Here is a 23,439-nt window from a genome sequence, read left to right as displayed (position 1 = left end):
TTAGTCTACAGATGATTAATGTAGTTTTGTTATACATTAAGCAAATGCATAGAGTCCTTATTATTTGGCAACGTTTTTCATTTACTCACCCTCCTGGAATTCGAAAAATGTGTTATATATTTTGTGGAACACAAAAGAAGATATTTTAGTTAAAAGCCCAAGCTGCTCTTTTCCATTCAGTGAAAGGAGCAGAGACAATGTAGCATGGAAAAGAGCAGTTTAGAAAGTTAATCTACTTAATTGCTTAGCCTCTGTATTTCATACAGAAAAGAAAGTCATACAAGTTTGGAACGACATTAGGGTGAGTAAATGATGAAAGAGTTTTCAGTTTTTAGACAAACTAATCTTTTAAAGCTTTCTTAAGACTTAAGAAGAGATGTGCAAACCACATGCCAAGACCTATGAATACTCACAGTGGTTGCTGCTTAAACCTTACTAATGTCGCTCTTGACAGTTTCTGTCCTGGCAGGATATTTGCTTCATTTAATGCTTTAAGTATGCCAAAACAAGAACCCCTCCTACCCCCACTGTATCTACAGGGAGTTTCATTGGGAATTCATGTAGAGCACTATTATGTTTTGGAGAGCTCAAGAATTGGGTTACAGAACATTAGATCTAATATCCCTGTGGTCTTATTGAGTAGTGGGCAACCCTCCAGGCTAATAGCTTTATTGCACCACAGAAACCTTAACCAAGTACGCGTCAGAAGTGCACAGTAATTGCATCCTGACACACGCCCGCCTCTACACGTGAAATGGATCAGAACAAGAAAGCAAATCTTTCTAAAAAAAGGAAGGGAGGTTTTTATGGGACTCAGACCAATCTCTAGATTATTACTCAAAGTCAACATGGAATCAAAATGGTACATTCCTTGTCTTATTGTGAATGATTCATCACTGCATGTTGCTTCAAATTTTCCAAAAACAAATTGTTTGCCTTCATAATCTTTTATCAAAATACAATGGCTTTCTCTGTGCCTGAAACGACTTTCCATTTTGGCTGAGATTCAAAGCCAAATGAATGTGGAAACTGATATCAATTCAATCAAAAACATTATTTTTTTTTTAGTTCAAGTGTTGGAGTAGTTAGTAATAGTGCAAAACTAAGTGTAAACACTGTAATGCAACCCCAGGCAATGTGGAGCTTATTAGCTGTTTATACTGCAAATTGGACTTGGAAAGCATTGTTTTTGTATGTACTGATTCAGACATAGACAGCGCTCTCTGTTGTTACGTGCTCTGTGTTGTATCCAATGCTGCTCGGTCATTTTAATGGATCTAGCAGATACTACACTGAAGACTGGAAAAATGATTTCCATGCGGATGGTCTGGTCTCAAGAGCGCATGCATGTGTGCATTAGCGTGTGTACTGAATCCAGTGGTTGTTTTAGAATCATACGAGACGCCGTAATATAGAATTCATGAGCTTCGTAGTGGAGTCCTCTACCTTGGGGAGCATCTCAATTGCTTTAGGAAAACGTGACAGATTAGAATTGTTTGTCTGAAATGTGGGAAGCTTGGATGTTGAAGAGGGTCTCAGTTACACTTCAGACTTGTGGCCAGACTTATTCTCCAAGGAATTAGTTCTCCCCTAGGTCAAATGCTCAAAGCCCGCAGTCAGTTCTAGGGTTTCTAGGAGATCATTAGGGGGTTAATGATATCTCAGATCCTCTTCCTTTCCTCCTGAGTGTTGGCAAACGTAGACCCAGACATGCCCCCAGCAGACTTCAACGACATCATTCAAGTTCAGTGAGCATTCTCAAGCCTGCTCTCTGGAGTCCAATATTGAGGGTGAAAGGTATGTCTGAAACAGATACAACATGTGTTCTTGTGCATATGCACCACTGCTATAATGTCCATGATGGGGGCCATGTTCCACCTGAGTTCAGTGAGCATGTGTGATGCTTTGTGATGATGTCTATAATACTCCCCAGTGACAGCATTTGTTTTTTTCCCACTATGTTGAAAGTAGAAATTAGTACAAAAATGGCTTTGACTTTGCCTTTTATTTACTTGAAAATATAGCCTATTTTAAGTGTGCAGAAACAATTTGGTTAATCACTGTTATTAATATCTTGTACTGTCTGGTCCTCTCTTCACAGTTGCATAACTGTCCAGTATAGATAATAAACCCCAAGTGACTGCTTCAGAAGCCTTTGTAGCATTAAAATGGCTCAAAATGTGAACACTTAAATACTGAACTAGTGAAGGCTGATGTTTTGATTACGTTTTAGTGTAGAAGCATGGGGTGACTGTAATGGAAATGGAACTGTATAAACCTGGCCTAAATATGAAGCATTTTGACTCAGGCTAAAGGAATTCATTCGATGAGGGTGCCTTCCAGAAACCTCATCCAAAATTGCTCCGGATGCTGGTATCAGCTAAGAGGATAAACTCTAACCTCATTGCCAAAAAAGGATCGAGTTCTTTTTGCCATTGTGTCAGTTTTGTGGTTTGCTTCAGGAAACTCTAAGCCATCAAGAGATTGCGTGTTGCTTCAGGGTGTGTGAAATGAGCCTTCTGTCTAATGATGCACATTTTATAATTGGCGTCAAACTGTTGACTCACATTTGAACTTTGAAATAATGGTAGTCATGATGGCGTCAACGTCATTATTGGGATCCGTGCGTGTGTGGCATCCGATTCTGATTTTGTTAAAGTCGACATGGCATCCTGTCCTAAGTGATAAAATTTGTGGTTTGTGGTTTATTCAATGAGACATACTTTCTAGCATGGTAACATATTTTTTATTGGTTAACAGCGCAATGTACCTCATGTCTGGCCACTGATGTTGAATGCATCTATCATCAGCTCATCATTTCATTACATCTCATGAATCACTGCTCTTCGGGGCCAAATGCAATCTCTTATTGAGGCCATTCTCCCTTCAAGTTGATTAATCAGATGTACTTATTTTCTTTCCTTAAAATGTCAAACCTTTTTTTATTTAAAGGGATAGTTCATCTTAAAATGAAAATTAAGTCATCATTTACTCAGCCTGGTGCCTAATGCAGTATGCTGTTCTTTGGTGCTGTTTGAACGCAGTATGGTGTACTTTATTTTTCGGAGCACAAAAGGAGAAATTTTAAAAAAATGTCTTGCTTGCGCTTGTCCATGTAATGGCAGTGAATTACCGACCAACATCAGGCTTTAAAAAAAAAAAGAAGCAAATATATCACAGAATGGTCCCATGCGACACATGTCATAAATTTCAAAGTGTTCTGGGGGTATATTTGGTGTAAAACAAACTGAAGTTTTTGTGCACGGCGCACGTTCGTGACGCACTATTAGCACTATATTTTACTTCGACTTGCCCAGAAAAAACACAAAAGTTGTGAGAAATCAAGATTAATGAAAAATAAAAAGTCGCTGCAAGTTATTGTATGCAATGTGAATTTGATTTTTATATGAAATTAAATGTGCATTTAACATGATATTTGACACTGAGTCTGACAGGTTAATGTGAAAAAAAATATAATTTATTAAATATTAATAATATTAATAATTTATTATTTTTTATTATTATGCATTGAAATCAATGTTTGTTTGTTTTTTGTAATATTCCAATAACGTAGTGTTATATAATGTTACTTAATACTATGAATTTGATCACAAGAGTGAAACAATGAATGCTTTTCTGGGTCAAGTTCTTTCAGACTTCATGGTTCCCATTTGTATCATTCTCCCATCTGTGTCTTTTTTTAGTTGCCTCTAAAACATAAAAATAGGGCATTGTATCAGCATCTTTACAGTTACCAAACCTGAAGGTTGAGCCTGATTCACGTGTGAATGTGTCTGTATTCTGTGCACCACACATCATTTTCTCAGTCTCCATTGTTTCTGGTAGGAAACAGACCAGTGTGTTATCTCAGGAATCACTGTAAACAAAGGCATGGAAGAGGCCACATACAATAGTCTTGTTCATACTCTTTTTGTGGTATTTGAGTTTCCTGAATAAACAGAAGGGAGTCAATGCAGAAGCGGCCATTTCCTACAAGGATTATATTTTCCCTTTTTCCACGATTAGAGCTATTTTCCTTGGTGTGCAGTACAACTGAATGTTTGCAGGTAACAATGTGGGTTTAGAATCTTGTTCAGCTACTATGTCAAAGGTTTTATGATAACATTTGAAAATATGCAATCTTGAAGTCATATTTCACATAAATGGTTACATTTTTATTGTTGAGGGTGGGATTTTGGCACAATGAAGTGTCCTGTATCATGAAAAATGGCCTTCAAGTTTATACTTTCAAATAATTGTCAAATTGTAAAGCTCTTGTTTGTTCTGAGGATCTGCTTTGAAAGTGAGATAAGTATGGAGGCCTTATATAAAAACTTATTTTATGTAAATAATAAATTTTACAGCAAAATACAAGAGTTGGAGAAAGCTTATTTCCTACCAACTGAGATAGTAAATCATCTACTGTAAACTTGGTGATTTGCCTAATGAGATTTCGATAACAAACAAAGATGTTTATTCACTAGTCAAATGTGGCTGGGCCAATACCAAAGACTGGCCTTTGTAAAGAGGAAAGGGGAATTCTGTTGAGGCTCATTTTTTTTAACACCTCTACAAGTGGAGAGGGTGCTTTTTTTATCGACAGCCATGATCAGCTATGTGGGTAAACTGGGCATGTTTCCTGGAATGTCCCAGACAGCAGTATCACTTTCCATCAGGGATTTCAGGCTGTTTCAGACGCTGTTGGTGTTTTCACACTTTTTGCAAACTTTCATTCCGCTGCGGATTGCGGGAAGGTCAAGACTCTGGGGGTTTGATTGCGTGTGCTGCGGTGTCTCTTGCTGCAGACAGACATGGCTCCGTTTTAACAGGCAACCCTTCAGCTAACTGAGTAAGCAATACTGTCAGTTGGCTGGGTCAAGACCATTGAGTTCTGACCATTCCATTCATTAAGGCATGATTTGCATGTCTCAGTTTCACATATTTTGACGTGGGAAACCTTTTACCTACAGTATATCTGTTGATTGATTTGTGTAACTGTTCTTTTTAAAACCCCATATGATGAGTAAATAGTGATTTGTAGTGTCAGCATGATTAAATACAACATACAATGCTACTGGCATACAGTTAGCCATTCTAACTTTCTAGACATAAGAACGTGATAAAACAATGGAAAAGTTAATCACTTGTGTTTATGATCACTGATTATATCTCCAAATACTGATTCAGTCTCTTCTAAGCCATTGAGCAATTGAAACATCAACAAAAATTAACATAAATCAATTGATAATTCTCCTAGTCACTCTGGGATTTATACAATATTCCATGCTTTATTGTTGCAGTAGGAAGGCAATGTTCTGTCCAGCACATTGACCAAACCCTCTTCAGTATATGTAGCTCTGGTTTAACTCTCTTCTGTAAAATGTATTCTGGTATCTCTCTTAAAGTGATAGTCTACCCAAAAATGAAGATTTTGTTATCATTTACTCCTGTTGTTTCAAACCTGTATGACTTTCTTTCTTCTGCGGAATGCAAAAGAAGATATTTTGAAGAAAGTAAACAGTTTCGGTTCTCATTCACTTCCACTGTATTTTTTGTCCATACAATTGAACTCAATGGGAATATGTCTAGTCACCAACATTCTTCAAAATATCTTTTTATATTCCGTAGAACAAAGAAAGTCACACAGGTTTGGAATGACATGGGGGTGAGTAAATGATGACAGTATTGTCATTTTAAGGAACTATCCCTGGACTATCCCTTTAAAGGATTAGTTCACTTCAGAATCACTTCAGCTCTACACGATCCCAGATGAGGAATAAGGGTCTTATCTAGCAAAACAATCGGTCATTTTTTACCTTGCACTAGCTCTGTGATGCGCCACACATTATGTAATCACGTTGGAAAGGTCACGTGATACGTAGGCAGAAGTACTGTGTTAGTGCGAAAAACTCCATCTCATTTTCTCCTCCAACTTCAAACCATCCAACATCGTTGTTTTACTTTTTTTTTTTTTTTTGTAAAGACTGTTTGACCATTTCAACGTGGTTATGTAATGCGTGGCACATTGCAGAGCTAGTGCAAGACGAGCATTTGTGGTTAAAAATTATATAAATTTTATTTATTTCTTTTTTTTAGAAAATGGCCGATCGTTTTGCTAGACAAAACCCTTATTCCTCGGCTGGGATCATGTACAGCCCTTTGAAGCTGCATTTAAACTTCAACCCATTGGTAGCCATTGAAGTCCACTATATGGAGAAAAATCCTGGAATGTTTTCCTCAAAAAACATAATTTCTTTTCGACTAAAGAAAGAAAGACATAAAGTGAGTAAATTATTAATTTTAATTCTGAAGTGAACTAATCCTTTAAGGGAAAATTAAAAAAAAAAAAAATGTTCAGGTATGTGGTATTGAGTTTACCCAAGAAAAAGTTCAATGACAAAATAAATATAAAGTATGTAACTGAAGAATTCTCTGTAGCGTAAGCTGACAGGCTTCTTTTCCCCAGTTTTATTCTGTTTCTCTGCGTCTTATTAGGAGCATTCAGAGCCAGACCTGGTGGAGCAGTTACGTTCAGCGGGTAGCGTGGATGAACTTATGAGGATAGTTTACCCCAGCTACTGGAGCATGCTGAAGTGTCGTTCCAAGGCGGGATCACGCTTGCCTCACAAAGAATACAGCTCCACAGAAACAAGGTCGGAGGAGGCCTCCTTTGCGGCTGCTTTCATCAATCTTGAAATTATTAAAAGTGAGTGACTATTAATATAAGACCAGCACAGGTTGTGCTGGCAGTGTTTTTTTGTTTTTTTTTTGTCATTATTGTCTTAGAGCCAAGAATTTTTTATGCTTTTTGACAGTCCTGACACAAAGTTTCTTTAGGATGCCAAGAATGTCAGACCCTGATCTGCAATAACTGCAGTGCTTACAAATCCATGCATTTCACTGCTGGCCTTTTTTTAATGTGCCTCTTCTTCCTGTCTCGCTGCGCTTCCTCCAGGTATTGAGACAGAGTGGAGAAAGACCCTGTGCATGCCACGCCAAGTTTGTTTAGATGTGGGGAAAGAGTTTGGGGCAGCTACAAACACCTTCTATAAACCACCCTGCGTGTCTGTCTACAGATGTGGGGGCTGCTGTAACAGTGAGGAGCATCAGTGCGTGAACATCAGCACTTCATACATCAGCAAGACGGTGAGTGATTCTTTCAGCATGTGCCTATGTCCACAAATATGTTTGTGTGAAGGAGGATTGAACCAATGATGAGCAGTATTGACCTTAAAGTGTAACTTGGCCGATTTTCAACCTGCTTTGTATTGTTACAATGTCAGTAGTATATGTAAATGAACAAGGTTTACTCATTCCCTGTGTTACCTGGTCTGAGAAATTCACATTTAATTCACATTTAATTGTCATCCAATGGACTTTTGACAGCTCCAGGACTTATGTGAAAACTACAGATTATACTTCCACATTTTTGTATCACTGCCCATGAGCAATCAATCGGATCGACAGATCCGATTAACAAAACGGTTATAACTGTATCATACTTTGTCTACTCTTTAAGCAGCATTATGGTAAAAAAAAGTGACACTATGGCAGCAGCTTTCTTACCTGTATGTGACAGCGTTTTGCTTCAGGGGGCGGAACTGACAGGATGGCAGTTTCTTTCAGTTTTCCCCTCTATTTGGCATGAAAAACCATGTTTGTGGTCATCCATTCTGAAATGTTGACTACAAACACGGATGTTTTTCAGATTTTCCACTGCAGTGTTCTCTCCGTACTTTTGATTCTCTACAGCCTTTAACCACTGCCTACAACAAGCTGGATCCTTCCCTGGAAACCAAAAGTAACTCAATCCCGCTAAATGTTTACTCTTTGAATTGCGCCCGGAAATAATACAAAATATATCTAAAAGTTTGCTAAGAAGTATTTCCTACTAAAGCCAGTTGGTATTTGACTCTGGAAAGGGTATCCATATCAGACTGGTGAGAGTGGCCTTGGATGGCAACATGCCCAGTGCATTATGGGTGTTTTCCTACCTATTTAGCAAAAGGGCAGACAACAGCCTTTTTCCTATGTTTTCTCTAGTAAGGTAGCATTGATTTCAATTTATTTTGTCTTTCTATATTTAGCCAAGATTTATTGAAAGTCCATTTTGCCAGACGTGAAGTACTCCTTTAATAGTTTGGGAATGCAGGAATAATGACTTCAAAATGAATAATAAATTCTGTTGAATGATAAATATTCATTAGATTGATTATCCAAAAACACAAGTATATATATATATATATATATATATATATATATATATATATAATATAAAAAAAAAAAAATATATATATATAAAAATATTTAAAGTTATATATATATATAAAAATATTTAAAGTTATATATATATATAAAAATATTTAAAGTTATATATATATATAAAGTTATTTCTAAAAACGGGATTTTCATTTAAATTTAACACACATCTGGTTTATTTCTGAATACAGATGCAGATTATTTTTTTCATTGCATCAAATGCAGATACATATGCAGGCAACTGCTTTGCTGCATATCTTATATTTAAATCAATTTCTCCCTCAATATATTAAAATTGTAAACTTGAATAATATTCAATCAAAATGTTCATTACTGCTTTGAATAAAATTGTCTGTTTTTGTTTTAAAGCCTAGTCCCCAGTGCAGAGAGAACTGATCTGTTAAGGTTTGATTTAGAGAATTGTGGATAAGGCAGGGGTTTGGTTGGGAGGTCATGGCTGTGAATTATTTGCAAGAAGGCCTCCTTTAATTGCCCACTTATTTGGGTGGGCTGACCTTAGCAGGCAATGGGTTCTCCTCTTGTGATTTAAACCATGACGCCCTCCCACCAGTTGAGCATCTGAGCAGGTCAAGGTCTCCATGTCCATGCTACTGCACTAGAGACGTAACACTCCCATTCTGGGCACAAAGCCTGAAAAACAGATGCAATGTGAAGATGTTTCAAAATTTTTTAGTAAGATTTGGATTATGAAATTACAAGCTCTAGGTTTCATTGACGAAATGATTGGGTCAAGAGTAAAATATGCATGAGATGAACATGATTGTATCTTGAATGAATGGTATTAGTATTGATAAGATATTGACATTAGCACAATATAATGTAATGACAACAAGACTTCAAGAGTGAAATATCAAGTTTATATCTGTGATGTAACTGTGACAAGAGAAACTGTTAGCTTGTCATCTAACGAAAAAAAAAAAAAAAAAAAAAAAAAACAATAAATGGACTTTTGGTTTCGGCTGACCCTTGTCTCACCTGTACATATGTAATACTCAGGTCTAGCAGACTGTTAATACTGCAGTAAAGTCATTTTATCATCAAGACTGGTGGGCTGACAGATTTACAGAGTGATCAAGTGAAGCATTTGGGATCACTTGTCCTGGTAAAGGCAGTTAACAACAAAATAATGGAGTTCTGCAAACATCAAAGAGAGAGGGTATTTCACAAGCTTTTGACCCTATTCCATTTAGCCAGTTCTGTCTTCTGAGAGCTGGGTTGTTAGTCATTCCATTGTTCTTGATTAACATTAGGTGTTAATGGCCCTTTTAAGAAAGTAAAAATAGTTTTCTTATACTCACATTGTGCCTTTTGTATTGTCTGTGTATTCTGGATTGATGTCTGATACAGTACATTTTCACAAATTTTGAATGCTAAAGCAGTTATCTTTGGATGTCCTGTAATTATGCAGTTAGAAAGTGGCTATATGATGCTTCTGTGTACATAAGAGACAGAAGAAGATGAGTCCATGGAAGAAAAGAAGCAGAAAATAATCTTAGCTGAGTGAAGTGATCTAGCCAGTGGGTTCGGGGATGAGACTGGAATATCCCATAAATCCCTTCCTCATCAGACATAATTCATTTATGTGTGCCTTGAGAGTGATTTGTTAATCCAACAGGAGCTAAAATGGGAGGTTTAACATTCCAGAATGTTTGGAAGATTGTTTGTTTGTTTATCCTACTAAAAGAATTTTCTGCCTTGGTTCATGAAGGTTTCTATAGCAGCCATATTTATGTCAAAGAGACCACACTGAGTATAAATAAGAGTTAATAGACAAGACAATACAGACTAAAAATGAAATTTATGTCATCTATGACTCAGCCTCATATTGTTCCAGGCCTGTGTGACTTTCTTTCTATGTTCTTTTCTGTGCAGTTACAATTGTCTACTGAAGCTTTCAAACTTCAGAAAAAAAGACCATAAAAGGTCAACATAAAGTATCCTAAAAGTGGTGAGTTACCACTTGCAGCTCACTGTAGGGAAAGTTTATCAGTTTATCGAAATTCACTGATGCTATTGTATAGGATCAGAACACTTATAGCACACAAGTTATATGGTGCTTCAAAGCGACAAGCCTATTCTTCAGAAATTCTCCTCTTATGTTCCACAGAAGAAAGAAAGTCATATGCATTTGGAGCAACATAAGGGTGGGTAAATGAGGACAGAATTTTCATTTCTGGGCTAACTGCCCCGTTAAGGAATTCACTGAATCGTGTAGATTAATCAGATCCAATGATGCTTTTAGGCTAATTTATTTTTTGAAAGCACACCTTCTCTAATAAGAAAAAGCATACCTTCTCTCCAGTTTCCAGTTATAAAAAAAAAACATTCTCATAAAAAAAAAAAAAAAAAAAACTCATTTATGATATATACAGGTGCATCTCAACAAATTAGAATGTCGTGGAAAAGTTCATTTCTTTCAGTAATTCAACTCAAATTGTGGAACTCGTGTATTAAAGATATTCATTGCACACAGACTGAAGTACTTTAAGTCTTTGGTTCTTTTAATTGTGATGATTTTGCCTCACATTTAACAAAAACTCACCAATTCATTAGTCTTAATAAATTAGAATACTTCATAAGATCAATAAAAAAAAAAAGATATTTTAAACAGAAATGTCAGACTTCTGAAAAGTATGTTCATTTCTATGCACTCAATGCTTGGCTGGGCCTCCTTTTGCATGAATTACTGCATCAATGCGGCGTGGCATGGAGGCAATCAACCTGTGGCACTGCTCGGGTATAATGGAAGCCCAGGTTGCTTTGATAGCGGCCTTCAGGTCATCTGCATTGTTGAGTCTGGTGTCTCTCATCTTCCTCTTGACAGTACCCCATAGACAATCTTCTCAAGCCTGCGGCCATTCCTTTCACTTGTACACCTTTTCCTACCACACTTTTTCCTTCCAGTCAACTTTCCATGAATATCCTTTGGCACAGCACTCTGCGAACAGCCAGCTCTTTCAGCAGTGACCCTCTGTGGCTTACCCTCATTGCAGAGGGTCTTGTTGATCGTCTTCTGGACAACTGTCAAGTCAGCAGACTTCCCCATGACTGCTGTTGGGATTATTGACCTAAACCCAGTATTTATACACTGAGAATGGTCATTTAATAGAACTTGAAATTAAATATTCTAATAATTTGTGATACTGATTTTTTGATTTTGATGAGCAGAAAGCTGTTATCATCAAAATGAAAACAAAAAACTCTGGAAATATTTGACTTTGTCTAATAAATCTAGAATATATTTAAGTTTCAAATTTTAAATTAAATTACAGAAAAAAAACAACTTTTTCATGATATTGTAATTTATTGAGATGCATCTGTATTTTATGACATAAAAATAAAACTATATGTACTTGGCTATTTTAGCTGCACATTCCCGTTACTACCCCTTATGATTGCACATTCAACATAAATTCCTTGGAATGTTTCCTCATAGCTGGAGGAAGTTTTGATTTATTGGTCTAACAGGATTTGCCTACCTTGCAAATTATTTTGCACGAGTTCCCCATTTCCCATTTCCCCTTACCAGTTTGTTTGATCAGACTGTAGTTGTGGTTGTGTCGATTTCACAGAAAAGCTGTGCAATCACAGTTGCACAACTCCTTTAGACATAAATCCATTCATTAATCTTGATTTAGATATAATTGACTGCCCACAATTCATTTTGACATCTAGCAAACTCCTTAAAGTTGAAGTAACCTTTCATGCGATTTCACTTCTTTTGTCAGTTAGTCTGCATTAGTCTGATTTTATTGAAAATGTGACCTTTCTTCTATTTTTATTCTGCAGTTGTTTGAAATCACAGTTCCTATCAAGCAAGGGACCAAGCCAGTTACCATAAGCTTCGCCAACCACACTTCCTGCAACTGTTTGTCAAAACTGGATGTGTACCGACAGCGGCACTCAATCATACGAAGGGCCCTACCAGAGTAAGTGTTCACACTCCTTCAAATCTCCCTAAGCACTACTTTTGAAGTGTGTACACCCAAATGTTTTATGTCAAGAGTTTAGCAGGCTATATACTTAAATTTTTTAGTATTCCCTCATTTCTCTGTTGTTTTGAATGTTTGAGGGGTTAGAATAGAATGTCAGTGTTAGACTGACACTGTGTCTACACGGGGCACAACGCCAATAGCAGCTTAAGGCTGTCTACACTGAACGTGACAAATCATCGTACCAAATCAATTTGTACTTTTATCGGAAGTAGCACAAGCGAATGGAGCTAAGTTAGAACTAGAACAGGGAATCAATTTATTCCATGTATAGACAGTATTACTGATTATAATGGGTATAAGAGTGGCATTTTGAGTATCAATATGAAACTGTAGAGATTTCCTTTAAAGGTTGGGAGCATTTTAGCTACTTTCCATTGTCTAGTCAGTCACCTAAATAGGCAACTCTTAAACATCATGGACTTCATAAGTGATCCATTTGGAGCCCTCTAGGTAGCAATCAACTTAAGAGACAAATTAGAATGTTGGGTAACACTTTATTTTAAATTGTCCTTGTTACACATAGTTACTATAGTAATAACTATAAATGATGCATAATTATATGTAACTAACCCTAAACCAAACCCTAATCTAACCCTATTCCTAATGTAAGTGCATGTAGTTTATATCACTCAGTACCTACATTTATATAATTACACTGAAACAAGTAAACCTTAAAATAAAGTTGCTTTTGGAGAATGCTGCTAAAGGTGCGGTCACATTTCCCATTATTCGTCAAATTTTCATGTTTTCTTATTTCAGTAGGAATCCATACAATAGGGAATTTTGCAAAAACATACACACTCAAAAAATGTGTTGATTTTGCAACTGCTTCAAGCTGGTTATGTGGTTTCCCAGTGTTGACCAACAGAAAGCTGCTTGATTTTAAAGTGACTTCTGTGTGAGCTGAGCATCATACATCACTACACTATCGACATACACACTGGTCCTAATTTGCAATAATGTGACTTCACCTTAAGCCTATATGAGCTAATAATCTAATTAATATCAACACAAACACAGTAGCACATACAAATATTGACCTTTTTAATCCCTCTGAACGTGTTTATTAACACTTATTTATAATTAATATAATTATTTGAATTTAAAAAAGTTTGTTTACAATAATATTATGATAGGGTAACTTATGAAGATGAAGTATCACTCCAAGACATTCAAGATATTGACTTTATATTGTATACCAAATGTGCTTTGGCCTTGCGTAGCATCTCATCAGCGGATATGTGGCTGCGCTAATGTGTGTATTTTGGATGTAACTGCACACCCAATGACGTACAGTAGCTCATCAAATTGATTTTCATATTGGCGGTATGGTGTGGCCACCCATTGTTAAGGCTGACAGAGAACTTCCTGTTCATCTGTTGTTGCAGGAATTTCGTCAGGAAAATCCCTGTAGAGAATCTTAATGAACTTACCGTGCAGTGTACAGACTTGATTAACTAATCAGCACCGACATGTGAGCTACAAAGCAGATACATGTATATTATTTTGTTCCCTAATGACAAAATGTATGTTATTTGTAACAGGTGTTCAAATAATAATAATAATAATAAAAAGTTAAATTAATTTTAAGCTGGTGGTACCTAATTGTTAATGCTGGTTGCACACAATTTGTGGGTTTGATTCCAGGTACGTATTTTTGACTTAGTAAAGACCATGAATCCCAACTTGCAGTTCTGACCAAAGGTTTATCACTGCTTTTAATGTATTATAAGTTGCTTTGGATCAAAGCATTGGCTAAACGATAAGGAAACGGTTAATAGAACTTGCATTTTATGCTTTATACAATGCATATTAATGACAATATGGATGAAAAACTAGATTCAGATTTAACCATTTTAGGGTTACTAATTAGTTTGTAATGACCCCCTTGACTCATACCATATGTACATTAAAAGGCTTACAGTAGTTTTGCAGGGCTGAGAGAGTATTTATTACAAACTCAAACCAATATTGCCCATTATGGATCACACTGTGTCATCTTAAGCGTATCAAAATGCTTAATGTGATGCACAGAGCAACACTGATGGCTTTGAGTTTTAGCCATCAGAGATAAAGAGAGAGACAGAAAGTTATAAGCCTAAACATATTTTTTTCTCTAGTTTCAAACCCAATTTCTTTTTCTCTGATACCTTCACCTCCTCCCTTGCCGTCACAGTGAAGGATAGAGGAGTCATTCTAATGAGAGTAGGGTGGAGTGGAGACACACAGCGAGAACCGTGAACTGAGAAAGATGATGAATCAACTCTGAAACTTTCTTCAAATTTCCTGCCACATCAGTTTGAAAAATCAGCTGAGCTGAAGTTTTCTGTAATGCAAAGCTTAGCATATTCAGCATTTTTATATTACGCAGTACTTATTCATTATTTAATGTACCTTCAGTTCAGAATTTCATGAAACTCATATATTTACATACAGTATACTGTATATTCATAACTGAAAGTGTATAAACTGATCATTTAAGCATTATATACAAATCTGTTTTAAATCTGATTATCTGATTGAATATTTAGTAAATATGTCTTGTATCAGTTATCAGTGGCATAAATTTTCTTGACTAAAATGGGCTAAGAGAGCTCCCAAGATGTTGGGAAACCCAGTTTTAGATCATGAAATGAGAGTTCCAATTACACACTACTAAACTATCACTTTTTTTCTTTTTGCCAATGACTTAAAGGGTTAGTTCACCAAAAAAAAAAAAAAAAAAAACCCATTTTCATCTGAAAGAAGAAAGTCATATACACCTAGGATGGCTTGAGGGTGAGTAAATCATGTGGTAATTTTCATTTTTGGGTGAACTATCCCTTTAATGCTGTTGTACAAAAGCAATAACACACTGTAGTTTGTGCTACATTGTGGTTTATTGGCATGGCTGTGCTATGGTGTCATGTTTTTGCATGCCAGTAACCATAATGTAGCTCGACCTCTAGTGTGTTTTTGCATAAACATTACAGGTGTTGATCTCATAAAACATCCTGGAAATGAGTTGCAAAATACGGTCTTGAATAGAATGGGAACCCTGAGTCTGTTTTCTATCAGTCAATATTTTTTTAGAATGAAGCACAGCCCCTGTTTTCAACCCTGTGTTGTTCCCTCGCATACTTTGTGTAAATGTTTATCATTTTATCCCCTCACAGAATGAAGGATTAGCCCAATCGCCTGTTCGTGACAGAAGTCAACGTGCTAAACAGTGACTCATTGGCACGTGTATTCAGAGGAAAGGAGAGAAAAGAGTGAAAAAAGACTTGTTAGTAATGTACGCTTTGTGTGCAAAAACAGCTCCTGCTCTTTCTGTGTGGAGGAAACGTATCGGTCCCACATGTGTGGCATTGGAAGCCAGTACGTTACGCCATTGCTCAGAGATCTGTTTGCAAACAGGAGAAGAAAGCATCACAGAGATGTTGGCTGCTTTGGGAAAGGCAGAGAGAGTGACATTCTTCGAAAATCAGCCTTTACACATACAGTGCGGTGCTGCCATTGAACGTTTAATGACTTTGTTTTTCAGAACACTCCCTGACTGATCGAACGAGAACGGCATTATGTCAGTAAAGAAACTAGATGAACTAGTCAACAACTTTTACTTGTTGTCTTTTAATGCTGGTTAGTCATTTGCATTGTATATTTGGTGCTGTATAGTGTATTCAAGACAAAAATGTGCATTTCTAGCACTGTTATACCAGTTGAGCTACAGTAACTTCATTATAACTAACAAACATCTTGCACTGTAAAACTCAAGTTCAAAAAATTTGAGGAAACTTATTACCTCAAAACATTTAAGTAAACTAACTGATTTTTTAAGTTAGTAGAACTTAACATTTTTGTGACAAGTGGGGTGAGGCCGAGAGCCGTGGAAACGGAGCAAGTCCAGAGTGGTGCACAGGTGTCTCTCATTAACAATCACGTCACCGGCATCCCTTCACTCCCACAGTCCCACACTCCAGAGTTTGTGTTACAACTGTTAAAGCTGAAGTTATCATTCATAACCTTGATGTCTTAAACTAACATTAATAATTCAAATTCAAAATGTTATTTGCTTTTAATTTATGTCATTATGTCCTTTTTGAGCAATCTTCTTATACATATATTAGACTAATATGTCAAGTCTGACTAGGAAAAGCAATTATTATAACAGCAAACTCAAAATTGGAGTAAAAATGAACAAACTAGGCTATAAATACTTTGTATTGTAGGCTTGGATTATTATATTATTATATAGCCTAGTGTTTATTTACAGATAGACAGTCAAAAAGATAAATTAATCAATACTTTATCAGGGCTTTATTTATTTATAATAACACACCACAGATCCTCAAGAAACAGTAACAAAAACAGTGACAGAAATGTCAGAAATAGCGTATGGGTCTGTCACTTGTTTAAGGAACGACTCAAAAACCCAAAAGACTCATGAAATGAACTAATCAATTCTCTTAACGGCTCAGAATGCATTGGCTTAGTGTATGGGTCTGTCACGTGTTTAAGGAACGACTCAAAAACCCAAAAGACTCATGAAATGAACTAATCAATTCTCTTAACGGCTCAGAATGCATTGGCTTAGTGTATGGGTCTGTCACGTGTTTAAGGAACGACTCAAAAACTCGAAAGACTCATGAAGAGAACTAATCAATTCTCTTTCCGGCTCAGAATGCATTGGCTTAGTGTATGGGTCTGTCACGTGTTTAAGGAACGACTCAAACTCGAAAGACTCATGAAATGAACTAATCAATTCTCTTAACGGCTCAGAATGCGTTGGTTTAGCATGGGACTGCCTGTCACGTCATTAAGGAACGACTTAAACCCGAAGACTTGTCAGACAAGAGGTGAGGCGAGCTTAATCAGCTTGTCATAAACTGAAGACCCAGGTAATGAATTAATCATTTCTGAATCTTATAGCATTGTAGTTTTGTATTGTTTGTAGTGGGATCAACGTTTGCATAAGTAGTAGATGTGTTGGGGAAGTAACACGTAACATTTTAATTACATTTTGCTAAAATGAACGAATTGAATGAAATGACTCGAAAAAAGATTCGTTCACTTTGTTGAACGAGACTCAAAAGTCAGAGTCAGTAAAATGATCCGAACTTCCCATCACTATTTTGCGGCCCATCCTCAACCTAACCACAGGCTCTGCTTTTTACCACAGTGGTAACCCTACAAAACTAACATAACAGAACCCCCTGTAAATCCCTTAATAATAACTTATTTCTCCCTATGTTAATCTTGTGCAAAAAAACACACAAAATAACACTTAATTTTTAACACATATTTTCCTTCTACAGTCTGACGCAAAGCATGCTGATAATTAAAAATCTGCTGCAACTCAGTCATATTAAGTTCATCTTACTACAATCTTATTTTGAGTTCATGCAACGTTTTCATATTAAATTCAATGAACTTTCATTATTATTTGAGTGAAATAAACTCATTTCATTTAATTAATTACACTGTTCGGTCTTGAGAATTTCAAGCATTTTGCTTAACCTCATGTGGTTTCAAACCCATGAGACACTTGTTCATCTTCAAAATACAAATGAAGATTTTTTTTTCATTTTATACAATGAAAAGATTTAATTTAGGCTTTTATTCACATTGATCAACATTGATCAATGCACATCAAACATGGATAGGAAGCTCAACCATGCTTGACTTGGAAGAACAAACACTATTAATTCTCGCACATCAACCAAGGATGTTTGATCTTCCATTTACCATATCTAGTGTGCTCTGCATGAGATGGATGAAAGAGTTTGAAATGGCATGAGGGTGACTAATTAATGACAGGATTTTAATTTTTGGGTGAACTAAACCTTTAATTATTTATCTAAAATGTTTGCATGTCAAATCAAACCATGTAAATGATAAAAAGCAACTCATGAGTCCCTCAGTGAAGAACTGTAGAAAAGAACTGTTTATTGTTATGTGTTTCAGCGCTGTTTTTTCTTAAGCCATCCCCTGTCAAAGTGATTTGCTGTAGGGGAGTGAAAAGGAAAGAGGCATCATCCCCCCACAAGGTCCTGCACAGCCAGGCCTTGCTTAAGAAAAAGCAGATGTGTTCCTAGGGCGACCTGCACTGTGGAAGTGTGTTATATGTTGTTTTGGTTTCCTGGACACACTGAGGCTTCATCTCCTCATTCCTCTCGTGCTTTCACGCAAGTGGGGACAGCATAACGTCTGCGCATGTGAGGATGTCACATTTTAGAGACCGAGTGTTCAGCTTTACCTTCAGCTGACGTCATTTGCACACAGTCTGTCTTATACACTGTTTTTAATTCTTTACAGCTGTAAAGGTCAACACCCATGTTGTGGACTTGCTTTGGTCCGTGTTTCATAGTGTGCTTTCTGAATTCTTCTTTAATAAGAGAAGTTTTTATTTAATCTGACTCCAAGGCCAGATTAATTCAAGATCACTCCAGGTCAACTTTGAATGCTTTTAGCTTGATTCTAATCTTATATTTGGAAAAATCCTGCCCAAGCTTGTGCCATCTGATAAACACAAGGGCAGTCTGTGCCACCAGGAGGGATAACTCAGGGTGGTCCGCTTAAAGCACCCGGCTTTGGACCTCAAGGTGTTAACAAAGTCTCACCGTTCCCGCTGTTTGTTGTGAAGTAGAAAACATACACGTTTAACCTCCGATGTGTGGTCTAGAGTGTAACATAGCATATAAACGCTATTGGTGTTATCAACGCTTGTGCAATGAAATGGCAGAGGGCTGGTAGTGATTATCAGCAGTTGGCTCGTTGTTGCGTTTCACTTTCTCTCACTCTGTATTGTTTGGGAGATGATGACTCACTATGTTAGGAAAGTAGAGACTCTCAATGAGGAGAAACATTCAGACATCACATCTCAGACTGTTACCTAATGGCTTTTGACCCCCAGATGCTCTTTACATGCCAATATGTCTGTGTATATGTGTTTTTCATCAAGATTTTACTATTGTTTTTCTAGTCTTTCTCGTAAACTGCTTAGTTCTTATTTAACAACTTCTCTAGAAGTAACTTAACACACAAAGAATGAATGAATACGTAGTTGTTGTTTATACGTAGTCAGTTTGGAGGGAACTGCGAAACACCATCCCATTATTCAATTATTCTGTTAATGTGTATAGTATACAACTTCAATCCCTGTAGTCTTCTATACCTTCTATACTGCTTTGTAGAAAAGCTCTTGCAATGTAGACCACTCCATCGATTACAAAGGAAGGTAATTATTTTTAACACAGTGTAACCTGACTCAACTGTAGGCTGTTTACAGTTGCCAAGCAAGCAATGCCGCATATTAGCCCATTAATTTAGATGCAACGATGTATTGCAGTCACGTTAATGTATTAACAAAATGTTCAGTTTGTTTTAGTTAAGTGTTGCATACTGATTCAAGAACTGACCTCATTTGTTGTGAATAATCTTATTTTGTGCATTAATGTCCAAGTGCATAAAAAAAGAGAGAGATTCATTTTTGCAATATTTAATTCACTGGAGTATCAAAAATACTAATTACACCATGGTTATGTCACATAAAACATTATTTTCTTAATGCCTATACCTTTATAAAATGAACTACACACCACTTACTGCTATACTGTTGTAAATATCTCTTGATTACACCACTGATTTCAATCTCTTGCACAGTTTGTATTACTGGAATGTTTAGCAGTCCATTATTGTAGGTATGATAAGTAGTGTTTTCAGCATTGAGAAACAGAATGAAGAGGTTGTGAAATATGTGTTTGTTTGAACAGCCGACCTTGATTTTGGCATCTTAATGTGATTCAAAGGGCAGGCTGACTATCCCTTGTAGCGCAGTTTACATTAACATATGGAAAATGGATATTTATAACCTCTTTAGCCTTTTAAATGTAAATCAGTTGAGCTGCAGACCTTTTCATACAGCCCCCAGCAAAGAAAGAATCAGCTCTGTGTAACAAACAACATATGGGCTTTACTGACCAGGCACTTGAATTACTGTAGAGGTGGGAATGCGGATTTGTCTCAATGCGGCCTAGGGACATGTACGACATATTAGAAACATGCTCTCTAAGTTCTCCTAGCTTATATATTATCTTCCTGACACCTTGCTAGACTAAATGGACTCGTCTGTTTTGCGTTACGCAAGGTGCAAGTGCACCACCTCGCGTGGACCATATCATAAGTCCTTTTTATCTCCCCCCTCTGTTCTCAGGAATGTGTTGTCTTATGCCACTGAGCATATGGTAATTGGATACACATTGAGAACCTTGTACATGTGAAGTTTACCACTGAACCATTTCGGGACTAGTCGGTAATTTGCTTTATTTCATGGTTCTGATATTCAGCAACCTGTTTCTCTTTTTCTAAGTAAACAACTCACAACGCTAATCATGCTGACATCTGTTTGAATAGTGTGCATGGTATGTTTGGAGTTTAGAATGCGTACCGGGCTAATATGTAACGGTGTTATGATGTGTTGTGTCATAAAGCTTGTTGTTCTGTCACAATAGGCAATTTCAACACTTGTGTCAGTTACATCTACTGTTGCTTTTGTTGCCATAAACAAGCATATTCAGTGCTTACTCCAGTTTTCATTATATGCCTTCAGGCAGATGGCAATATTCTGATATTCTGGAGTATTCGACTCAAATTAATTTAGTCAAAACAACAAACAAACTTAGTTTTTTAGACACCAGGTCCAAACCACATTTTTGAAATCTTTGCATGTTGCCAATGTTGTCTCATGCATCTTGTAGGATGGTCACAAGAGGCTAGTTTTCAGTTTTCCGTTCTCTGTTCCCTTTCCACATGCATGCACTGTATATTAGTAATTAATGAATTATTGGATATTTAAATGTACATGCTCATTTCCCTTATTGTTACATTTCCAATATTTTATATCATCTAATTTTCATTTAATTTCATAAGTTTATAGCACTGTTAAATATTTTGCAAATTTCAAAATGAATATCCATTTTTTTCATACTGTATATTTTAGAGCTGTGATGCTTTAATTCATTTTAAAGGCACAATATGTAAGATTTTTCGATTTAAAATATCTAAAAAAACATTAGAACAATATTAGGCCTATATATTTTGTTGACTTGTGTACTTGCATTACCCCAAATGTTTCCAAAAATGTTTAAATGCAGAGAAATTAGCTATTTTAACCAGGACACGGACCGTTTTATTGCGTCTTCTGTCAATGAGGTTATATCAGCGTTAACCTTCCATAGAAACACCAAAAGCGCTTTAATATATTATGCATTTTATTAGACAGGTGAGCAACTGGTTGGATACATTTATCGTCAGAAAAATAATCATTGTTATATTGCTCAACATGGTTTGTCTTATTGTTTGAATCTGTCGTTTTACCGCGAGTATAACATTTTTGTACATGCCTCAGAAACAATGCTATTTTGTTAAGTGGCTAACATAGCCACAGTAACAGTAATACAGCATTTTCTCCATCATATAATTTAAAATTAATTGCATGCCATTTAGGCAACTCCCACGATTCCACGCTCATTCACGGCGTCATCGTTTCACACCTTTGTTTTGAATAAGCGACCTCTAGCGGCGAAAATTACATATTGTGCCTTTAACGTTTAAGATGATCAATATTTTCTAGTGTTTTATTCTTAATTTATGCCAACAAAATAGTGTATAATTTTAATATTGGCCATATGTTGTTATCAGCCATATTATGAAAATCAGTTTATCAGTATTAGCCAGAAATGTCATAGTGGTGCAACCCCAAAAAATAGTTATTTTCTGTGTTGATGCTTAACAACTGAGACATATACACTGCATATTGACTAAAAACCAACAGATCAGATTTCATCATTTTCAAAATTAAAAGTGTGGACAGTCAGTCCTAAAGATCAGATCTGAAACCCAAATCAGACTGAATAAACCCTTTTTGACATACAGTTCTACATGGGTAATATATCACCCATGCTGTCTAGATGGAAAAGCAGTGATTTCTTGGACAGCCAGACAGGAGGGATGATCTATGCATGAGAATGGTCCTTCTCTGGACCTGATCCAGCCTTGGGTCATACTAACTGGTCCTGACCTCTCACCTTCTAGCCAAGGGAGGTTAATGATAGAGGACCTGTAACTGGAGCTGTTACATCCGAGTCAGTTCTTAGCAGGGTGTAACATTGAACACACAAACACGCACACACACACACACTTGCATACAGACACATATCATCTAGTGCAATGGTTGAGGTCAGACCGTGAAGTCTCGTGTCTCTCTGATCTACAGAGGAAACCCACATCTGAGCCTGGTTTTTCGCTGGATAAATCTGAGACCAAATCTGCCTGGGGACCTGACATTACGCCTGAGCCACTTAAACTCACAAAAACAGAGAGAAGAGAGAGAGAGTGGTTTAGGGAAGAAGAGGGAGAGAGGGAGGTGACAAAGTAATAAATAGAGTGGGCTTTAAAACACAGAACAGAATGGCCCCAAACTGATCGTTCACATCCACTTTTTTTTTTTTTTTTTTTCTCAGAAAAATGTGTGCTCTCTGAGGACTGGTTCATGATTGGTATTTCCTCAGGTTAGACTTGGAGAGAGGAGGGTCTATAGGTCTAAATTTGACTTTGTGAATAGTTAAGTTCAATGTTAATGTGCAATATAGTTACATTTGGTTTCGCAATTCAATTATCCTCTCAAAATACGGGCAGTTTCAGTAATATTAGTCAGGAGCTTATTTGTCTTTAACAATTTTGGATATTGATGATGATTTTAAACTGAAAAAGTTATCTCTTCTCACTAGTGTTACATTTGCTGTATCACTGTTATATTTAATCACATATTCCACTGAATGTAACCTCAACCTTTGTGTGCTTTTATCTTGATTCTATCCAACTCAATGCATTTAATAATTTAATTGACTTAAAAAAAAAAAAAAAAAGACAACTGACACATCAAAGATGTCTGAGGCAAAAAGCTTTAGGCTAAATGTTTTCTTAATATGTGGGGACAAACCAAAACAAGTGTGAATTATCATTGCTGTCCCCTATTCCGAAAATGTTTACTGACTAGATTTTGAGTATGACGAAAAGCCATTTTAAACGTACCATTCTTTGTTTGTAGTTTTTCAAGAATTTTGACCATCTTCTTTTCATAGTGAGCCATTGCATTCATTTTTAGGGGATGGAGTCTTTCTAGGGG

General features: G+C 36.5%; 1 protein-coding gene across 4 annotated transcripts in view; it reads left to right on the top strand.

Moving 5' to 3' along the window:
• The window catches only part of vegfc (vascular endothelial growth factor c), a 42,672-nt gene that overhangs the window by 5,384 nt on the left and 13,849 nt on the right, over positions 1-23,439 (top strand). For 2 of the 4 annotated variants that reach the window (XR_010896659.1, XM_067403733.1), the window contains exons 2-5: positions 6,097-6,282; positions 6,496-6,706; positions 6,956-7,146; positions 12,070-12,209. Coding sequence is in view for 3 of the 4 variants with exons in the window: in XM_067403733.1 (XP_067259834.1) it covers positions 6,097-6,282; positions 6,496-6,706; positions 6,956-7,146; positions 12,070-12,209 (728 nt within the window). In the remaining variant the exon portion in view is untranslated. The remainder of the gene's footprint in view (positions 1-6,096; positions 6,283-6,495; positions 6,707-6,955; positions 7,147-12,069; positions 12,210-23,439) is intronic. The other 2 variants (XM_067403734.1, XM_067403735.1) reach the window with 2 other exon arrangements.

The sequence above is a fragment of the Chanodichthys erythropterus genome, chromosome 12 (assembly GCF_024489055.1).
Source record: "Chanodichthys erythropterus isolate Z2021 chromosome 12, ASM2448905v1, whole genome shotgun sequence".
Classification (NCBI taxonomy): Eukaryota; Metazoa; Chordata; class Actinopteri; order Cypriniformes; family Xenocyprididae; genus Chanodichthys; species Chanodichthys erythropterus.
This window is presented reverse-complemented; position numbering and strand designations above follow the sequence as displayed.